This window comes from Stegostoma tigrinum, chromosome 18 (genome assembly GCF_030684315.1).
Source record: "Stegostoma tigrinum isolate sSteTig4 chromosome 18, sSteTig4.hap1, whole genome shotgun sequence".
Classification (NCBI taxonomy): Eukaryota; Metazoa; Chordata; class Chondrichthyes; order Orectolobiformes; family Stegostomatidae; genus Stegostoma; species Stegostoma tigrinum.
In genome coordinates, this window is record NC_081371.1 from 47,023,821 (window position 1) to 47,040,720 (window position 16,900).

General features: G+C 40.7%; 1 protein-coding gene across 15 annotated transcripts in view; it reads left to right on the forward strand.

Moving 5' to 3' along the window:
• ppfibp1b (PPFIA binding protein 1b) overlaps nt 1-16,900 on the forward strand; it is a 152,895-nt gene that overhangs the window by 46,326 nt on the left and 89,669 nt on the right. For all 15 annotated transcript variants that reach the window (XM_048548823.2, XM_048548826.2, XM_048548825.2 and 12 more), the window contains exons 2-3: nt 10,349-10,442; nt 13,052-13,257. In XM_048548823.2, the coding sequence (XP_048404780.1) occupies nt 10,382-10,442; nt 13,052-13,257 (267 nt within the window). In that variant the 5' untranslated portion in view covers nt 10,349-10,381. The remainder of the gene's footprint in view (nt 1-10,348; nt 10,443-13,051; nt 13,258-16,900) is intronic.

Consider the following 16,900-nt stretch of genomic DNA (forward strand, 5'->3'; position numbering starts at 1 on the left):
AACTTTGCCTGAATGTCAAGGATGACTGCATTCATCTGTTTGATGTTAGCATTCATATGTTTATCTGCCTTTAATCTGACTGGGTCAGAGGCTGGGTGTTTTGGATGTAAAAGGAAAAGGAAAGCTGGTGTTGCGGGTGGGGACCATTCTTCAGAAACGGAGGGGGAGGGGGGCCCAGAAATAAACCCTTGGATGTAAATCTGTTGATGGGTAGGTTATTGTTCAGGTGCTATTTCTTAGTGACTTATGGGTTGCTTCAGCGTGCAGAGCTTTGGAAAAGAAATGTGGGTTTTAGTACACTTCAGCAATGAGATAAAGTTGTAGTTAGAACTCAGAATATACTAGCATACTTCATAGCTAATGTATGGTTTCCTGTGCATTTAATATAATTAGATTCATGATGTAACATTTGAAATTGAATCATAGACATGTTTAAAAAGCCCAGTGGACTTTCATCGATGATAAACTTGAGATAACTTGCATCTTACCTGTGTCCTTTTATTGGTCATTTTAAGACTATATGTGCCATTTTAATTTCTAAAGTAGAAATACAGATCAAAATCTTTTAGTTCACTGCCTGTCACTTTGGGAGTGCAGGGCCACTTTTACGTCCCAACTATTTGCCTGTTCGTTCTGGTCACTGGTCCATTAATGTATTGGATTTTGCTGATGTTGGTATTTTTGTTTGGCCAATAATTTGGAAATACACTTACTGTGTGATACAACATGAAGTAAATTTGGCGCATTACTGCAGACTTCAGGATTCCATATCAAGTTTGATAATCTGTCTCTGTTGCGTGCTGTCTCTCATGCTCCCCCCACCTCTGGAGGGTGTGGTACTTAAATGCATATAATCTATAAAACAAGTTAAATGAGCTGTGTAGTGCAGTTTGAAATTGATGGGTATGATGTTGCGGGTGGCACAGAGATGTGGCTGTAAGGGGATCAAGGCTGGGAATTAAATATCCAAGCATACGTGCCCTATGGAAAGGACAGCCAGATAGGGAGCAGGGTTGCCTTATTAATAAGAAATGAAATTAAATCAATAGCGAGAAGTGATTTAGAGTCAAAGCATTGAATCTATGTGGGTAGACCTGAGGAACTGCAAAAGAAAAAAGACCGTGATGGGAGTTGTGAACAGACTTAGCAGTAGTCAGCATTTTCTTTTTCTTTTTGGGGAGTGGAAGTAAATTAGGAGATAGAAAAGGCATGTAAGAGAGGTTCTATTACAATAATCATAGGGACTTCAACATGCAGGTGGACTAGAAACATAGGTTGGTAGTGAATCTCAAGAAAAGGAATCTGTGGAATGTGTGCAATATTTTTTCTTTCACTCGAGTACCTTGTGGTAAAGCTAATCTGGATTTAGTGATATGTAATGAGGCTGACTTGATTAGGGAGCTTAAGGTGAAAGAACTCCTAGGGGGTTGACCATAACACAATAGAATTCATTCTACAGTTTGAGGGGGAGAAGATTACTCAGTTGTAATACTGTTACATCTGATGCAAAGGCTACTATGAAGACATGAGGGCAGTGCTGGCCAGAGCTAATTAGAAGAGAAACTAAGCAGGGAAGATGGTGAAGCAGCAATGGCAGGAGTTTCTGGGGGTAATTTGGGAGGCACAGCAAAAATTCATCCCAAGGAAAAAGAAACATTAAAGGGAGGATGAGGCTACCTTGTCTGACCAAGGGAAGTCAGGGACAGCATAAAAGCAAAAAGAAAGCATAGTGTTGTGAAAATTAGTGGGAAGCCAGCGGATTGGGAAGTTTTTAAAAATGAGAAATGGACAACTCTTAAAGCAAAAGGGAGAGGGAGAAAATAAAATGAGGGTGAGCTAGCTATCAATATAAAAGAAAACTCCATGAGTTCTTTTTAGATTCTTAAGAGGCTACAGTGGACGTAGAACTGCTGAAAATGAGGCAGGAGAAGCAGTAATGGGGAACAAAGAAATTGTGGCGGAACAGTATAGGTACAGAGAATTTTCTTTTCACCAGTGCTTGGTTAAATCTGCAAAAATTATATATCTCAAATACCAGACATTTACTGGGTTATCATGTTTTCTGTGATGTCAGCGTAGTCAGTTGAGGGTGCAAGTGAGAAGGCTCTCTGGTAAGTTTTTTGTTTAAGGCGATGTTGCATTATTATTTGTCACTTATTCTGTAAATGAAGTATGACAGTGGTGTGTATGACCCATTACACTTCTACTTTTGAGTAGTTTTACATTTGTGGACCTCTTGATCAACCAGAACAGTTGATCAGTCACCCCATTCTTAGGCCCACAGGTGCCAGTTAATAAACAGCTTGCGTACTTTGCACCAGTTTTCATGGTGGAAGACTCCAGCAACCTAACCAGAACGTGGAGAGCCAGGGACGTAAGGTGAGTGTATTGACCATCACTAAGAAGATACCAGGAAACTGAAAAGTCTGAAGGCGGATAAATCACCTGTACCAAATGAGCAACATCCCAGAGTTCTGACAGAAAAAGTTAAGATTTGCAGAGACATTGGCAGTGATCTTTCAGGAATCACTAGAGTCAGGGAACTTGCTAGAGGACTGAAAAATGGCTAATATGACAACCTATTTAAGAAGGGAGGGAAGCAGAAGATCAGATATTTATCACCTTGGTAAGCTTTTACAATCTGTTATTAAGGATGAGATTGCAGAGTAATTGAAAATGCAAGGTGAAATAGGGCTGAGACAGCAAGGCTTCATCAAGGGGAGGTCATGCCCAACAAATCTGTTAGAATTCTTTGAGGTAACGAGCAGCTTAGAAAAAGGAGAGCCAATGTACTTGATTTATTTGGTTTTGTAGAAGGCCTTTGACAAGGTGCCGCATAGCAGCCAGTTAAGTAAGATGGGCTCAAAGTGTTTGGGGCAAGCTACTAGTATGGATAGAGGATTGGCTGACTGGCAGAAGGCACGGAGTCAGGATGAAGGGATCTTTTTCAGGCTGGCAGTCTGTTTCTCGTGAAATTCCACAGGACATAATATTGGGACCACAACTTTTCACTATTTACGTTATACATTAACAATCTGGGTGAAGGAACTGAAGGCATTGTTGCCAAGTTTTCAGATGACAGATGGAGGGATAGGTAGTGTTGAGGAAATGGAGAGGCTGCAGAAGGGCTTGGATGTATTTGGCAATTGGGTAAAGAAGTGTGAAAGTGTGAGGTTATGCATTTTTGGTAGGAAGAGTAGAGACATACATTATTTTCTGAAAAGGTAAAGGCTACGGAAATCTGCAGTGCAAAAGTACTTGGGAGTCCCAGTTCAGGATTCGCTTAAGATTAGCATGCAGCTTCACTTAGCGGTTAGGAAGGCAAATGCAATGTTAGCATTCATTTCAAGAGGGTTAGAATATAAGAAGATATGTAGTACTGAGGCTGTATACAGCTCTGGTCAGGCTGATTTTGAAATATCTTGAGCTGTTTTGGGACCCGTATCTAAGGAAAGACATGCTGGTATTGGAAGAGGTCCAGAGGAAGTTTACAAGATTGAGAATGAGCAGGTTGTTATATGAGGAGTAGCTGAGGGCTCTGGGTCTGTACTCTAAGTTTAGAAGGATGAGGAGCAACTAATTGAAACTTGCAGAATACTGAAACTCCTGACAGGGTGGTTAAGAAGGCATTGAGCATGCTTGCCTCTGTTCAGACCTTTTGAGTTGGGACATCATGTTGAGGTTGTACGGGCCAATGGTCAGGCCTGTTCTGGAGCACTGTCTATTTCTGGTCTCCCTGTTATAGCAAGGATGTTATTAAGATGGAAAGGGTTCAAATGAGTTTTACCAGGATGTTACCAGGTATGGAAGGTTTGAGTTAGAAAGAGAGTTGGGACTTTTTTCACTGGAGCATTGGAGGTTGAGAAGCTCATAAAATAATGAGGGGTATAGATAGCATTAAAGTTAGTTGTCTTTTTCCTAGAATGGGGGATTTCAAGACTAAGGTGTACATTTTTAAGGTGAGAAGAGAGCAATTTTAAAAAAGACGAGCAATTTTTTTTAAAACAGGGTGGCTCGTGTGGAATGAATTTCTCGTGGTGGTTGTGGATGTGGATACAATTGCAACATCTAAAAGACAATTGGTAAGTACATGTTTAGGCAAGTTTGGAGGGCTGTGGGCTAGGAGCAGGAAGGTGGGACTGTGGCTGACATGGACTTATTGGACCGAGTGTCTGTTTCCATGCTGTATGTCTCTAAATGGAGGTTATTTAAATGAAAGAGTGGCTTGTCTTTGTGTCATTAAATCAATGGAAAACCGTATGGAAATCTTCTGTGGCCTGGTATTTTATTATAATTTGCTTTTCGAAAAGCAAACAAAATACAGATTCACAGCCTGAAGGAAAGAATTAAAGCACAAAATTTGTACTAAATCTCTATAGAGCCTTGGTTAGACCACCCTATGGAGTGTTAGAAAGAGCTCCAGTCACCATATTATCAAAAGGGTGTAACAACACTCGAAGATGTAAGGAAGCTTTACAAGGATAATATTATAACAGATCTATTATATCTAGATAGATTGAATAGACTTTAGCTCTTTTCTCTCGAAGATCTGTTTAAGGAATGTCTAAAACTTTGAGATTATGGAAGGCGACAAATTATGCGTGACCAGAACTATTGACCATAAATATAAGGTAGTCATAAATAAATCCCAAAAGGGAATTCAGGAGAAATATCTTTGCTTGAAGACTAATTAGAATGTGGAACCTGTGATTAGGAAGAGTGATTCAGGGAAATCTGTTCAAGGGGCAGCAATATATATAGTAAAGGGAGAAGGAAAAAGTGGTGACATGAAGGGCAGATGGGAGAAAATTCATCTGGAGCATGAATGCCAACATTGACCTGACATTCGTCAATCTTTTTAGCCCCTGTGTTGTACATTCTAATTTTTAAAATAGTTGCCATGTTATTCCCAAATGTTATTTCACAGGACAAAGTTTGAGAAACTCCATCTAGTAAATATTGCTTTAAAAACAAATCTGGTGTTTGTAGATCTGACTTGGTATGTAGTATTTGGCAGCACCTATGCTACAAATTCCAGCATATAGCTTGAAGATTTGATCAATGTTTATGTTTTCCCATGGGGTCTAGAATGGAGCCAGGATCAGAACCTGTCTACCTAGAATACACCTCCTCCCACCCACCCTCCTGCAATAATTCCATCCCCTATTCCCAATTCCTCCGCCTCCGCCGCATCTGGTCCCACGATGAGGCATTCCACTCCCGCACATCCCAGATGTTCAAGTTCTTCAAGGACCGCAACTTTCCCCCTACAGTGGTTGAGAACACCCTTGACCGCGTCTCCCGCATTTCCCGCAACACATCCCTCACACCCCACCCCCGCCATAACCGCCCAAAGAGGATTCCCCTCGTTCTCACACACCACCCCACCAACTTCCGGATACAACACATACTCCCTTGTTCGCTCCACGCTGTCCTCCAACCCCAACACACCCGGCACCTTCCCCTGCAACCGCAGGAAATGCTACATGTGCCCCCACACCACCTCCCTCACCCCTATCCCAGGCCCCAAGATGACTTTCGCAATAAACAACTGCACCTCCCAGTCGCAAACTATTTCCACTCCCCCTCCCATTCTTTAGATGACATGTCCATCATGGGTCTCCTGCAGTGCCACAATGATGCCACCGGAAGGTTGCAGGAACAGCAACTCATATTCTGCTTGGGAACCCTGCAGCCCAATGGTATCAATGTGGACTTCACCAGCTTCAAAATCTCCCCTTCCCCCACCGCATCCCAAAACCAGCTCAGTTTGTCCCCTCCCCCCCACTGAACCCCACAACCAGCCCAGCTCTTCCCCCTCCCCCCCCCACTGCATCCCAAAACCAGTCCAACCTGTTTCTGCTTCCCTAACCTGTTCTTCCTCTCACCCATCCCTTCCTCCCACCCCAAGCCACACCTCCATCTCCTACCTAGTAACCTCATCCCACCTCCTTGACCTGCCCATCTTCCCTGGACTGACCTATCCCCTCCCTACCTCCCCACCTATACTCTCCTCTCCACCTATTTTCTTTTCTCTCCATCTTCAGTCCGCCTCCCCCTCTCTCCCTATTTATTCCAGAACCCTCACCCTATCCCCCTCTCTGAAGGGTCTAGGCTGAAAGGTCAGCTTTTGTGCTCCTGAGATGCTGCTGGGCCTGCTGTATTCATCCAGCCTCACATTTTATTATCTTGGATTCTCCAGCATCTGCAGTTCCCATTATCACTGACCAATGGCATTGACCTACTGTAAGAGCTATCGTTCTCAAGGATAAATGTCCTTGAAGACTGTCACAAGATCACATTTAGAGCCATTGAGTAATACAGCATGGAAATAGGCCCTTTTGCCCAAACTGATCTATGCTAACAATGGTGCCTACTCAATGAGTTCCAATTGCCCACATTTGAGCCATATTCCCTATAAACGCTTCTCATCCATGAACCTATCCAAATGTTTTTTAAATGTTGTTATTGTACCTGCCTCAACCACTTTGTGGCAGCCCATTCCATATTCTGAGAGTGAAAAAGTATCCCCTCTCACCTTAAACCTATGCTCTCTGGTTTTCAATTCCTCATCACTTGGAAAAAGACTATATGAATTCATCCTGTCTGTGCCCCTTATGATTTTATGCACCTCAATAAGGTTACCCCTCATTCTCCCATGTTCCAAGGAATAAAGTCCTATCCTGGCCAACCTCTTGCTATAACTCAGGTCTCCTGGTCCTGTCAACTCCTCCGAAATCTTTCCACACTTACCAGTTTAACTTTGTCTTTGAAATAACAGGGTGGCCAAAGCTGCGCACAATGCTCCAAGTGCAGCCTTACCCGATGACTTTCAGAATTGTAACATGATGTCTCAACTCCTCGACTGATGAAGGCCAGCATACTAAATGCCTCCTTCCCCACCTTGTCTACCTGTGGAGCTTTCAATGAACTAGTACCTGTACTCCTAGGTCCCTCTGTTCCACAACACTCCACAGGACCTTATTTACTGCCTAAGTCCTACCTTTGTTTGACTTTCCAAAGTACAACATCTCACCCTTAACTGTATTGAATTGCAAGTGCCAATTCTCTGCCCACTTTTCCATCTGATCAAGATCTGTCTGTAATTTTTGATGATGACCTTCATTATCAACTATATTTCCTAATTTTGTGTAATCAACAGACATTTAAACGTGCCTTATACATTCATATCCAGATCTTTTATTTAAATAACAACTAACAAAAATCCCAACAACGACCCCTATGGTAACCACTAGTCACAGGCCGAGAAACAACCTTCAACCATCAACCTCTGCTTTCTCCCATCGAGCCAGTTAGCTAGTTCTCCCTTGATCCCATGCGACCTAACCTTGATGACTAGCCTGCCGTGCAGGTCCTTGTCAAAGGCCTTACTAAAGTCCACATAGACAACATCCAGTGCCCTACCCTCATCAATCCTCTTGGTTATCTCTTCAAAGAACACAAAATTTGTAAGATATGACTTCCTGTGCACAAATCCAAGCTGACTATTCCTAATCAGACCTCGACTGTTGGAATGTTGGTTGATCCTGTCCCTCAGTATCTTCTCCAGTAACTTGCCTACCACTGATGTCAGGCTTGCTGGCCTGCAGTTGTCTGGCTTTTCTTTGCTACCTTTTCTTAAACAATGGAACAACGTGAGCCACCCTCCAGTCTTCTGGAACTTCACCAGTGGCTAAAGTTGAAGCAAAAATCTCTGGAAGGGCCTCTTCAATTTCTTCCCTAGTCTGCTACAATATCCGAGGGTGGACATGATCAGGCCCAGGGGATTTATCTACCTTACAGTACTTTAAGGCTACAAGCACTTGCTCTCTGGTAATATGTATGCAGTCCAAAAGATCCGCACTTGTTCCTCATAATTCCTTGGCATCCATGATTCTTTCCTCAGTGAACACTGAGGAGAAATATTCACTTAAAAATCTCCCCAATCACCTTTGTGTCTCAACACGTAGACAGCCTTGCTGATCTTTAAGGGGACCTATTTACTCTTGGCCAACCACTTACTCTTAATATAGCTTTAGAACCTCTTGAGATTATCTTTAACCTTATCTGCCAGATCGATCTCCTACCTTCTGTTTACTCTTCTGGTTTCCATCTTAAGTGTGCTCTTATACTTTATGTAGTCATCGAGGGATTCACTTGAGCCTGATAGCTTAAACCCAATGTATGCTGCCTTTTTCGTGACCAAAGCCTTGATATCTCTCGTCAGCCAGGGATCCCTAAACCTGCCAGCTTTTCCTTTCACCCTAAAAGGGACGTGGTGTCCCTGCACTCTTTATTGCTTAACATTGGAAATACATAATATATTGACTTGTAGCTAAGCATGGAAAAGTGAACGGAATGCTGGGATCTTGTCTTTGTAGCATGTTTAAATACTACTTCAGAGGATCCAAACTTGGATTGTACTGGGTCATAAAACATACTGACTTGGCCTTGTTTAAATTGTTGTGCATATGGCTGAGTTACACTGTTGTTGTTCTTGTGGATAATGTTCTTGTTAGTAAGCTGTTTGCTAGCCTTAGCAAGATGAGATGTATTGTAAGTAATTGACTTATGTGTGCAGCTTGTTGCAACCATGATGCTAGTTTAAATAAACTTGGTGTTTTGGCTGCGTTAGTCTGTTGTGAATGGTGCTCGTATTTGGGAGGCTGCCAGGCTTGTGGAAGAATACTAAAGACTAATCCAGTTGTTAGATGCTTTCCTATGCAAGATGAGACTTCAGAGTTTAAGCAAGTGCCAGGAAATATTTGTGAAGTTCCCTGAGCTGTCGTTTCACAAATACTTGCAGTAATGGTCACTTCATGGGTGGGGGGAAGCAAGTTAATAGAGATGTAAACATTGGAAGTAACTGGTCCAGAGTCCAGGAATTGGTAGAAGAGAAAAGTGTAATTTTCCTATGTCTCAAAACATATTTTATAATACTGCTTAAAATTAGTTGAACTCCACCTCCTCCCATTTGCTTCTCCGTCCTCCTGAAGCACAAGTTCCAAATTGGCGCGAGCATAAAAGATCCACATGAATGGTAGATTCTGTAGTGTAGATTGATGCGTGTATATGTTTGCCATTATAAATGGCCCTGGAGTTGTCGACTGGTATAGCCAGTAATTTTTCATTCCTCTTTCCCCATTCTCCCCCCCACCCCCCATGATTATTTATTCAGTATGGGTGCCAATGGGAAGATTTGCTTTTCCATAAAAGTCTCTTGCAGTTATAATATTTGTGCAATTGTGCCAATTTTCTTTTAAATTAGACCAGTTGCCCTCCGGGGCAAATAAGACTGTTTCATAAAATAAACTGTCAGAAGTGCTGAACACTGTTTAAACTAGACATCTGTGCAATGGCGATGTTAAAATGAGATTGTAAAGCAAAACTGACTTGCAAATTGTATTTTAGTTATTTCTAGTTTTACTTAGATTTTATATTAACAAACTACATTAAAACGTATTTGACTTCATTTTGGGAAAAATATATGTACTCTCCTTGTTGCAATTGGTACAGGAATCATCAGTGTGAGAAAATCTAACCTTTGTTCCCAGTAGTTTGAAAAAATGAATGAGACTGTTGTGGTGAAGGTTGCCACAGGCATGCAGACACAAACAGTTATGGGACAGAAATAGTTGCTGATTACTGACTGGCGTTTGCATTTTATTGATGCAGATAAAGTACTAGGAATCTTGGAACCACTACCTCTTAATGCATATAGAAATACCAACCCTTCATTCACCTCCAACACAGTATTGGCAAAACATTAGACTGGGAATACATTCTGCCTTCTTTTGTGCACCACAAGAAATAGCAGCTGAACTCCTTAACCAAACTCCACAATGCTGAAATGCTCACATCTCACCTGCCAACCTGTGTAAACTTGCCAGCACTCAATGACAATGCGTGCAGCTGTGTCTACATTTGCACCAATATGCAAGTCTCTGTAAAGCTTAAAATGAGAATTGCACCAGAAGGATAGGGTAAATTTGGATTTGGTGGGTGGAATGAAGAAGAAAAAAATAGGAGCAAGAGTAGGCCATTCAGCTCTTCGAACCTGTTCTGCATCTTCCACTTTTTAATCATGTTTAGGTATGTCTGACTTGATTATTTTTACAATTGTGCAAGATACCCATGGTATAGCCGTTCTGTTTGGGATTCAGTTGGATGGCATTCTCAAACGTGTACTGTAATGTCTATTGGTGGCATTGTCGTCGATTGAGGGAATTATTTTAAATGAATGGAAATTGCATTGAGTTCCAGAATGAGATTAATTGTTGTTGCTTTTTTATTGCATTGAATATAATCTTAAATACTCTAGCTTCATGCTTATTTCCTTTTTCTTCAGGTGTGGCCTTAACTGATTTACAAGATTAGAAAGATGACTGATGCCAGTGAGATGTTGGCTGCTGCCTTAGAGCAAATGGATGGTATCATAGCAGGTAAGATATTTGCTATGAATTCAGTTCAGTTTAGACATTTAAGGCGTTTACAAGTTAAGTCAGTTTCATTCTTACTTTATGTTTACTTACACGTTCCTCTGCTTTGAATACAGTAATCACCGCATTCTTACCAGGGCTCCTCCTGTGGAGGACATTTGTATTCAGTACACCAAGCCATATTGAGAGACTCTGATCAATGTTTGAAATGAAAATGATCTTGTAAATAACTTTACTAGAACACATTTGTTCCAGGTTTAAGACTACTGACGGGACGCTTAGTGAAGTAACAGTAAAATAAATGGAGAACACTAAGCTAATTTGTCAAATGAGGCAAAAATTTTATCCAATCCCTATGAGCAAAACTGTCTTCTATATTTTCAAATCAACTTGTTAAGAGATGTTATTACACACCCTTGAGCCTGGGCCACCTGACTTAGAAATATTAACACCACCACTGTGCCACAGGGGAAGATCTTCTATGTGATTCTTGTGCATCAGAAGTAGGTCCCTTCAAAATTTATCATCTGAATGTTAGTGCAAGACTCTCTTTTTCTTGTGGAATGCACTAAAAGTCTTTACCCAACTTCAGGTTTGTTTCCGATTCTATAGCTTCAGCTTTGCACTGTCACTGATATTATAGAAGGAGGAATGCAGCTTTCCACCCTCCCATCTTGCCATGCTTCCTGCAACCTGTTAACCAAAGACTTCAAAATTGCTTAATTGATCATTTGTCTTATCTTGTGAATTGTGCAACCATATTCTTTTGTAAGTGGCTGCTGCAATTGCTTATGTAACTCAAGCAAGAACTTTGGGACCTGAGGATGTGAAAGTTGTTTTCCCTGCCCGCTTTTCCTTCTGCAGTGTGGTTTGATTTTCTTTACTTGCAAAGTTTTTCTGCACCATTAAAGTGACCTATCAGTTCTTTGCTCATTGTGGTTTGGTGGTGTGTTTGAACCTCTAATTCTGATTCATTAATGGGGTAGGTTTGTTTTTTGAACACCAAATATGAATAGGAAATGTTTAGAGGGATATAGGCCAAATGCTGACAAGTGGGATTAGGTCACAATGGGATGTCTGGCACAAGTGTATTGGACCAAAGGGTCTGTTTAAGAATGACTCTGACTGTGTATTTATTATCTGGCTCTGCATATCAGGTTGGGACAGTAATATAATTGAGGAAATCGGTAGATGCTCAAGAAGTGTTTTAAAAAATTAACTTATGCTTCTATTTGATATCACTGCAAGTGTAATTGTGTTATAGAACCTATTCACTATTGTTTTAAAATTACTTACATTAACGGTGCAGAGTTTTTGCTTGAAGGATAATCCAAGTAAACATCATTTAAAATAACCTTTTTCATAACCAAAGAATTCTCAGAATAGTGTGTCAGACTATTGGCATCTCCGAAGAGAATCAGTAAGCTAATGGTTTGTTAATTCAGTTTCAATAAGTGTCTAAACCTATCTGGAATCCTTTGATCCCAATGGAGAGACATTCTTGTAGAGATATTCAGTTTGTCTACCCCCTAAATCTGAGTTGTTTTGAAATGACCATCTTACGTTTCTTCAAGAATGGTACAAAAATAAAGGAAGTGGAAGTAGGCCATTCTGCCCTTTGAGCCTGCTGCTTCATTCAGATTGATTGTGGCTGATTCAATAGCTCAATCATGTTCACTTTTTCTCCCCATTACCCTTGATGCCCTTAATGTCTGAAAATATATCAGCGCCTCTGTTCTGTCCCTCTAATATGTGACTTCTGTAAAAGAGAATTTCGTAGATTTGCCACCCTTTGAAGACATATTTTATCATCTCCATCCTCCATAATCTACCCCGCATTCTGAGACTGTGATATAGGTTGACTTTCCAACTAGAGAAAACTTCCTCCCTTTATCCAGTGTGTCCTGCCCTGTTAGAATTTAATAAATTTCAACCAAATCCCCCCCTCCCCCATCTTTCTAAATTCTGGGGAATATGCATGTCCTAGGACAGTCCTGCCGTCTCCTGTCGACCTAGTGAATCTCTGCTACACTCCCCTGTAGAGAATATGTCTACGGTAGGTTGAAAATACAATCATTCACTGCCTCAAATTGCTAATTCCTTCACATCGAGCACAAGCCTCAGAATAACATGGGATTTGTTAAGTTATTCTCTTGCCTGTTATACTTCTGTTAGGTTTTGATGCATTATATCTTTTATTTTGCTGCAGCATTTTGAATTTTCTGCCTGATGAGTTTGGGCTGCACTTCATATTGTAGAATCAAATAATGTGTCACAATTACATACTGGATACTATGCTCATGGGGGTTTGGTGATGTGAAGAACCTTCCAATTCATCTGTGTATGTGGTGGTAACTCAGTTGTAACAGCAGCATCTAGGATATTAAACTTTTGGATTTTGCTTCTGGTGTGCTAGCCTATGTGAAAGCACATCGGTGACCAAGTGTTTAGAGTCAACTTCTTTAAAACAGGTACTCCTTCTGTATTGAAAGTTAACTTAATGCATATGTGTACTACTACCAGCTAGTTTCCAGCTCTAATGCCAAATTTGCATTGTCACATCATTAGATGTGCATGACAACATAAAATACTTCTCATTCATTTTTGACCAGGTTCAAAGTCTTTAGACTACTCAAATGGTCTGTTCGACTGTCAGTCACCAAACTCTCCATACATTGGTGGGCTGCGTGTATTACACCTAGTTGAAGATCTTCGTGGATTGCTAGAGCTGATGGAAACTGAGGAGAAAGATGGATTGCGGTCTCAAATACCAGACTCAACTGCAGAACTTTTGGGTGAATGGTTACAGAGCCATCTGGTGAGCAGTCGGTATAGAGCATCTACTTTCACTGGCTCTGTTTAATTCTTCCCAGTATTTTAATATGAATGCATCTTTTCCTACTTTTTGTTCTAATTCATTCATGAGATCTGGGTATTGCTGACAAAGCCATTTCTTGCCTAACCCTGTTTGTTAATGTTCACATCAATTTATCTATTGACAAAAGTAGAGGGGAAAAAATACAGCAACAACACTGATGTTCGCTGCTAACAAGACACTGCTGTCAGGAAAAATGTTCAGCCTAACACACGAGTGATGTGAATGTATTTCAGTGTTAGTGTGACACCAGGTATGTTGCCCATTTATTTCAAAGACTGATGGATCATATCAAATAGCGTGTCGCTTTGGCTGTTTGCAGCAAGTTACCGACCATACTGAACCAGCCCGCACTTTCAAATCATGAAAAAAGTCTAACATGAGATGTGATTCTGCAATTGGATGACATTAACCGGATAATCCTGAATTTCCTTGATATAATGCTGACAGCCAATTTAAGATTGTCACTATGGCTTGTATTATGATGCATTAGTGCGAACTGGAAGCTGCATCTGTTAATATGCAGGGCAGGTGAACATGTGCATGCGCTGCACTTAGTTCAACTCATCAGAATAGGTATCAGTCGTTCTTTACCTAATTTCTCTGGAAGTCGACTTGTCTGATTTAAAATTCAAACAAAGCCTGAAATTCATTAACAGCTGCAGTAGCCATGGCATTGCCCCTCCCAGTCTGAATTTGCTTGCCAACACTTGGCAGTCCTCATGCAGTAAAATATTGGCTTCCCCTTTTAAATGATATACTTGTGAAATGTCCTGATGAATAGAAGTCAATAAGCTTCGATACAGTGAGGCTTTCTTTTAAAACAAAACCTCTCTGACATTGCATTGTTCATTGGAAGAACTTCAGCTTTGTCTGCTGCCTTAACAGTCGACCTCCAACCAACCACACTAATTCCCACTCATGCTCCTGTCTAAAATTTCAGTAATCATTTGTTGTTCTAAATTCTACAAAGTAAAGGGAGATAAAAGAAAATCCTCTGGAATCCTCAGTGAGGATCTTGCAGAAAGGGTGTGAGAACTCAGTAATGTTTTTGTTTCTTTCTAGGCTTTTAACTCTATGGTAAGTCATTTGTGGGAATAAACAGCTCCTGCCAAGGATAGTAAATATAAACAATGGGGGTAAGACTTTAAAAGTAAACAAACTCACCTCAGATAACCTATTTTCGGAGGATATAAGTTACGGGTGTGTACTTGAGAGTCGGTGCCGAAAATAAAGTTGCATTGGTTTTGTTTTTGATGCTAATCTTGCCAGTAGCAATCAGAAACTGACTGGGTTGTAGTGTGACATGATGACATAAATAATCCTGAGGATTTTCCAAAATTTGTGGGGCAGAACACCTAACCAATATTTCATCTTTATATGTTGTAATCTTCTCTCCCTTACTAACTTAATTTGTTTGCTCTTTTCTCTGCTGTTCATTCTGTGAAATTGTTTCTTAGATTAGAGGAAGCACAAGTGGTGGGGGGGAAAAAACTTGCATTTACACAGCATTTTTCATACCCTTGTAAGACTGTACAGAATGACAACACTGAGACTGACAGTATGGCCCATCAGTGTAATGTTTGCTGTTCACTGTAACAATTCATTTTTCTCACTTTCTCCTTTCACTGTCAACCATCTGTCTACTTTCGAATGCTGACGGATTTTAGGTTCAGCCACAACTCTGATTTCCTGTGTTTTCTGCCATAAAATAAATCTTAAGTGTTTGCGTTTAATCTTAAATCTTTGTGTTCCCCCTGTTCCACACAACTTAATCACGAAGGCATCTCCGAGGGACTTTACTTTCACAGTGAGGTCAGTTTACCTATAGCAAGGCTCCACTGCCTAGCAATAAGATCAATGAACAGTGCTTGAAGGACAAAAGCCTGTTATCTCTCACAACCTTTTCCGTTCATACCTTCCACTGAACAGTTGGTTTAACATGTCTGTAAGACAACTTCAACAATACAGCAATAATCTTAAAATGTACATTGACTCCTGCTTTGTAACTTGGAGATAAGAGTATCCTCACCAATGAGCCATGTGTGTAAAACTGTTCTGGTTTGTTATTTCCAATGGACAACAGAATCTGATTTAGTCTGTCAGACAGTGCCATCCTATGCTGATTCCATATTGTTACTCAGTATTGGCACTTTGTTTTTGCATGTAGTCATTTGTATGTATGCATTTGGGAAAGCCAAATAAAAATAATAGTATTCGAGTATAGAAAGCCTTTTCTTATATGTACTTGGTCTGTGCTGCATGAAGTATCATTAGCTTCTGAAGCGGAAAAATTAATAGTGAAATTGGCATTGAAAAGAAAAAATGGTGAGTGTAAAGGAAATTTGATTTAAGATGAAAACATATAAAATATTGTTTTCCCATTCTAATCTCTCGCATCTTGGGCTGTGATGAAATATGAATGTAGCTGGATTAAATGTATGGAGACACAGGTAATAATATTGGGGGGAGCTAAACTTGAATCCCACCATGGCAAATGCGTTGGATTAAATTCACTGCATCTGGAATTGAGAATCCAGTGATGACCATGAGACCATTGTCAATTATAGTAAAACCCCATCTAATGCCTTTTAAGGAAGGCCAACATGTGACTCCAGACCCATGGCAATGTGGTTGACTCTTAATTAACTCTGGAATGGCCTCACAAGCCACCCAGCTCTATTAACCACTGGAAAGTCTCAAAAAAAATGAAACCAGGCAGATCACCTGGTATTGATTAAGACACCAGAAGTGGCAAACTCAGCCCTGTCGACCCTGAAAAGTCTTCCCTTAGCAACATTTGGGGGTTAGTGCCAAAATTGGGAGAGCTGTTTCATTGACTAGTCAAGCATCAGGTTTTTTCCAAAATATGAAAACCCCAAGTTTCTCTACTACTGCCTCTTTTTTTAAATATCAAATTATCTTCTGAACTGCCTTTAGGGCTTGAATGCTGCCTTGTCTTGGTGATAAGAGCTTGTCACATACTCTGTATGGACGGGCTAGAGGTTTGGTGCAATTTGAGCATAACACTGACTGGTATTCTACTGATTCAGCTGTGTAGATTAATGGTGTTCATGTTTTAAAGAAGTGTAAAACTGCATTCAGTTAGTTATTAGGTTTTTTGAGTCTTTATAAAACTACAACTTAAGATTTACACTGTTAAAGTGTTCATTCTGAAGCTGTTTTATCCATTCAGGGGACTATATGTTATATAATGTAGTACAAAGCAGTACAGCACAGAAACAGGCCCTTCAGCCCACCAAGCCTGCACCTATTCTAATTTTTATTTAGATCTGCTACTTATTGCCCACATGTGGTTTCTAACCCTGTGTTTGCCTCCTGTTCATGGTTCTATTAAGGTATGCCTTAAAAGTTGCTGTCACTGGCAGTGCATTCCAGGCACCCACCACCGTCTGTGAAAGCTTTTGCCTGCACTTCTCCCCTAAACTTTCTCCCATCTCACCTTGATCCTGTGTCCTCTTGAAGATGACTTATCCACCCTGTCATAATTTCATACGTCTCTATCAGGTCACCCCTCGGCCTCCATCTTTCCAGTAAAAACAATGGAAGTTTATCCAACCTCGCC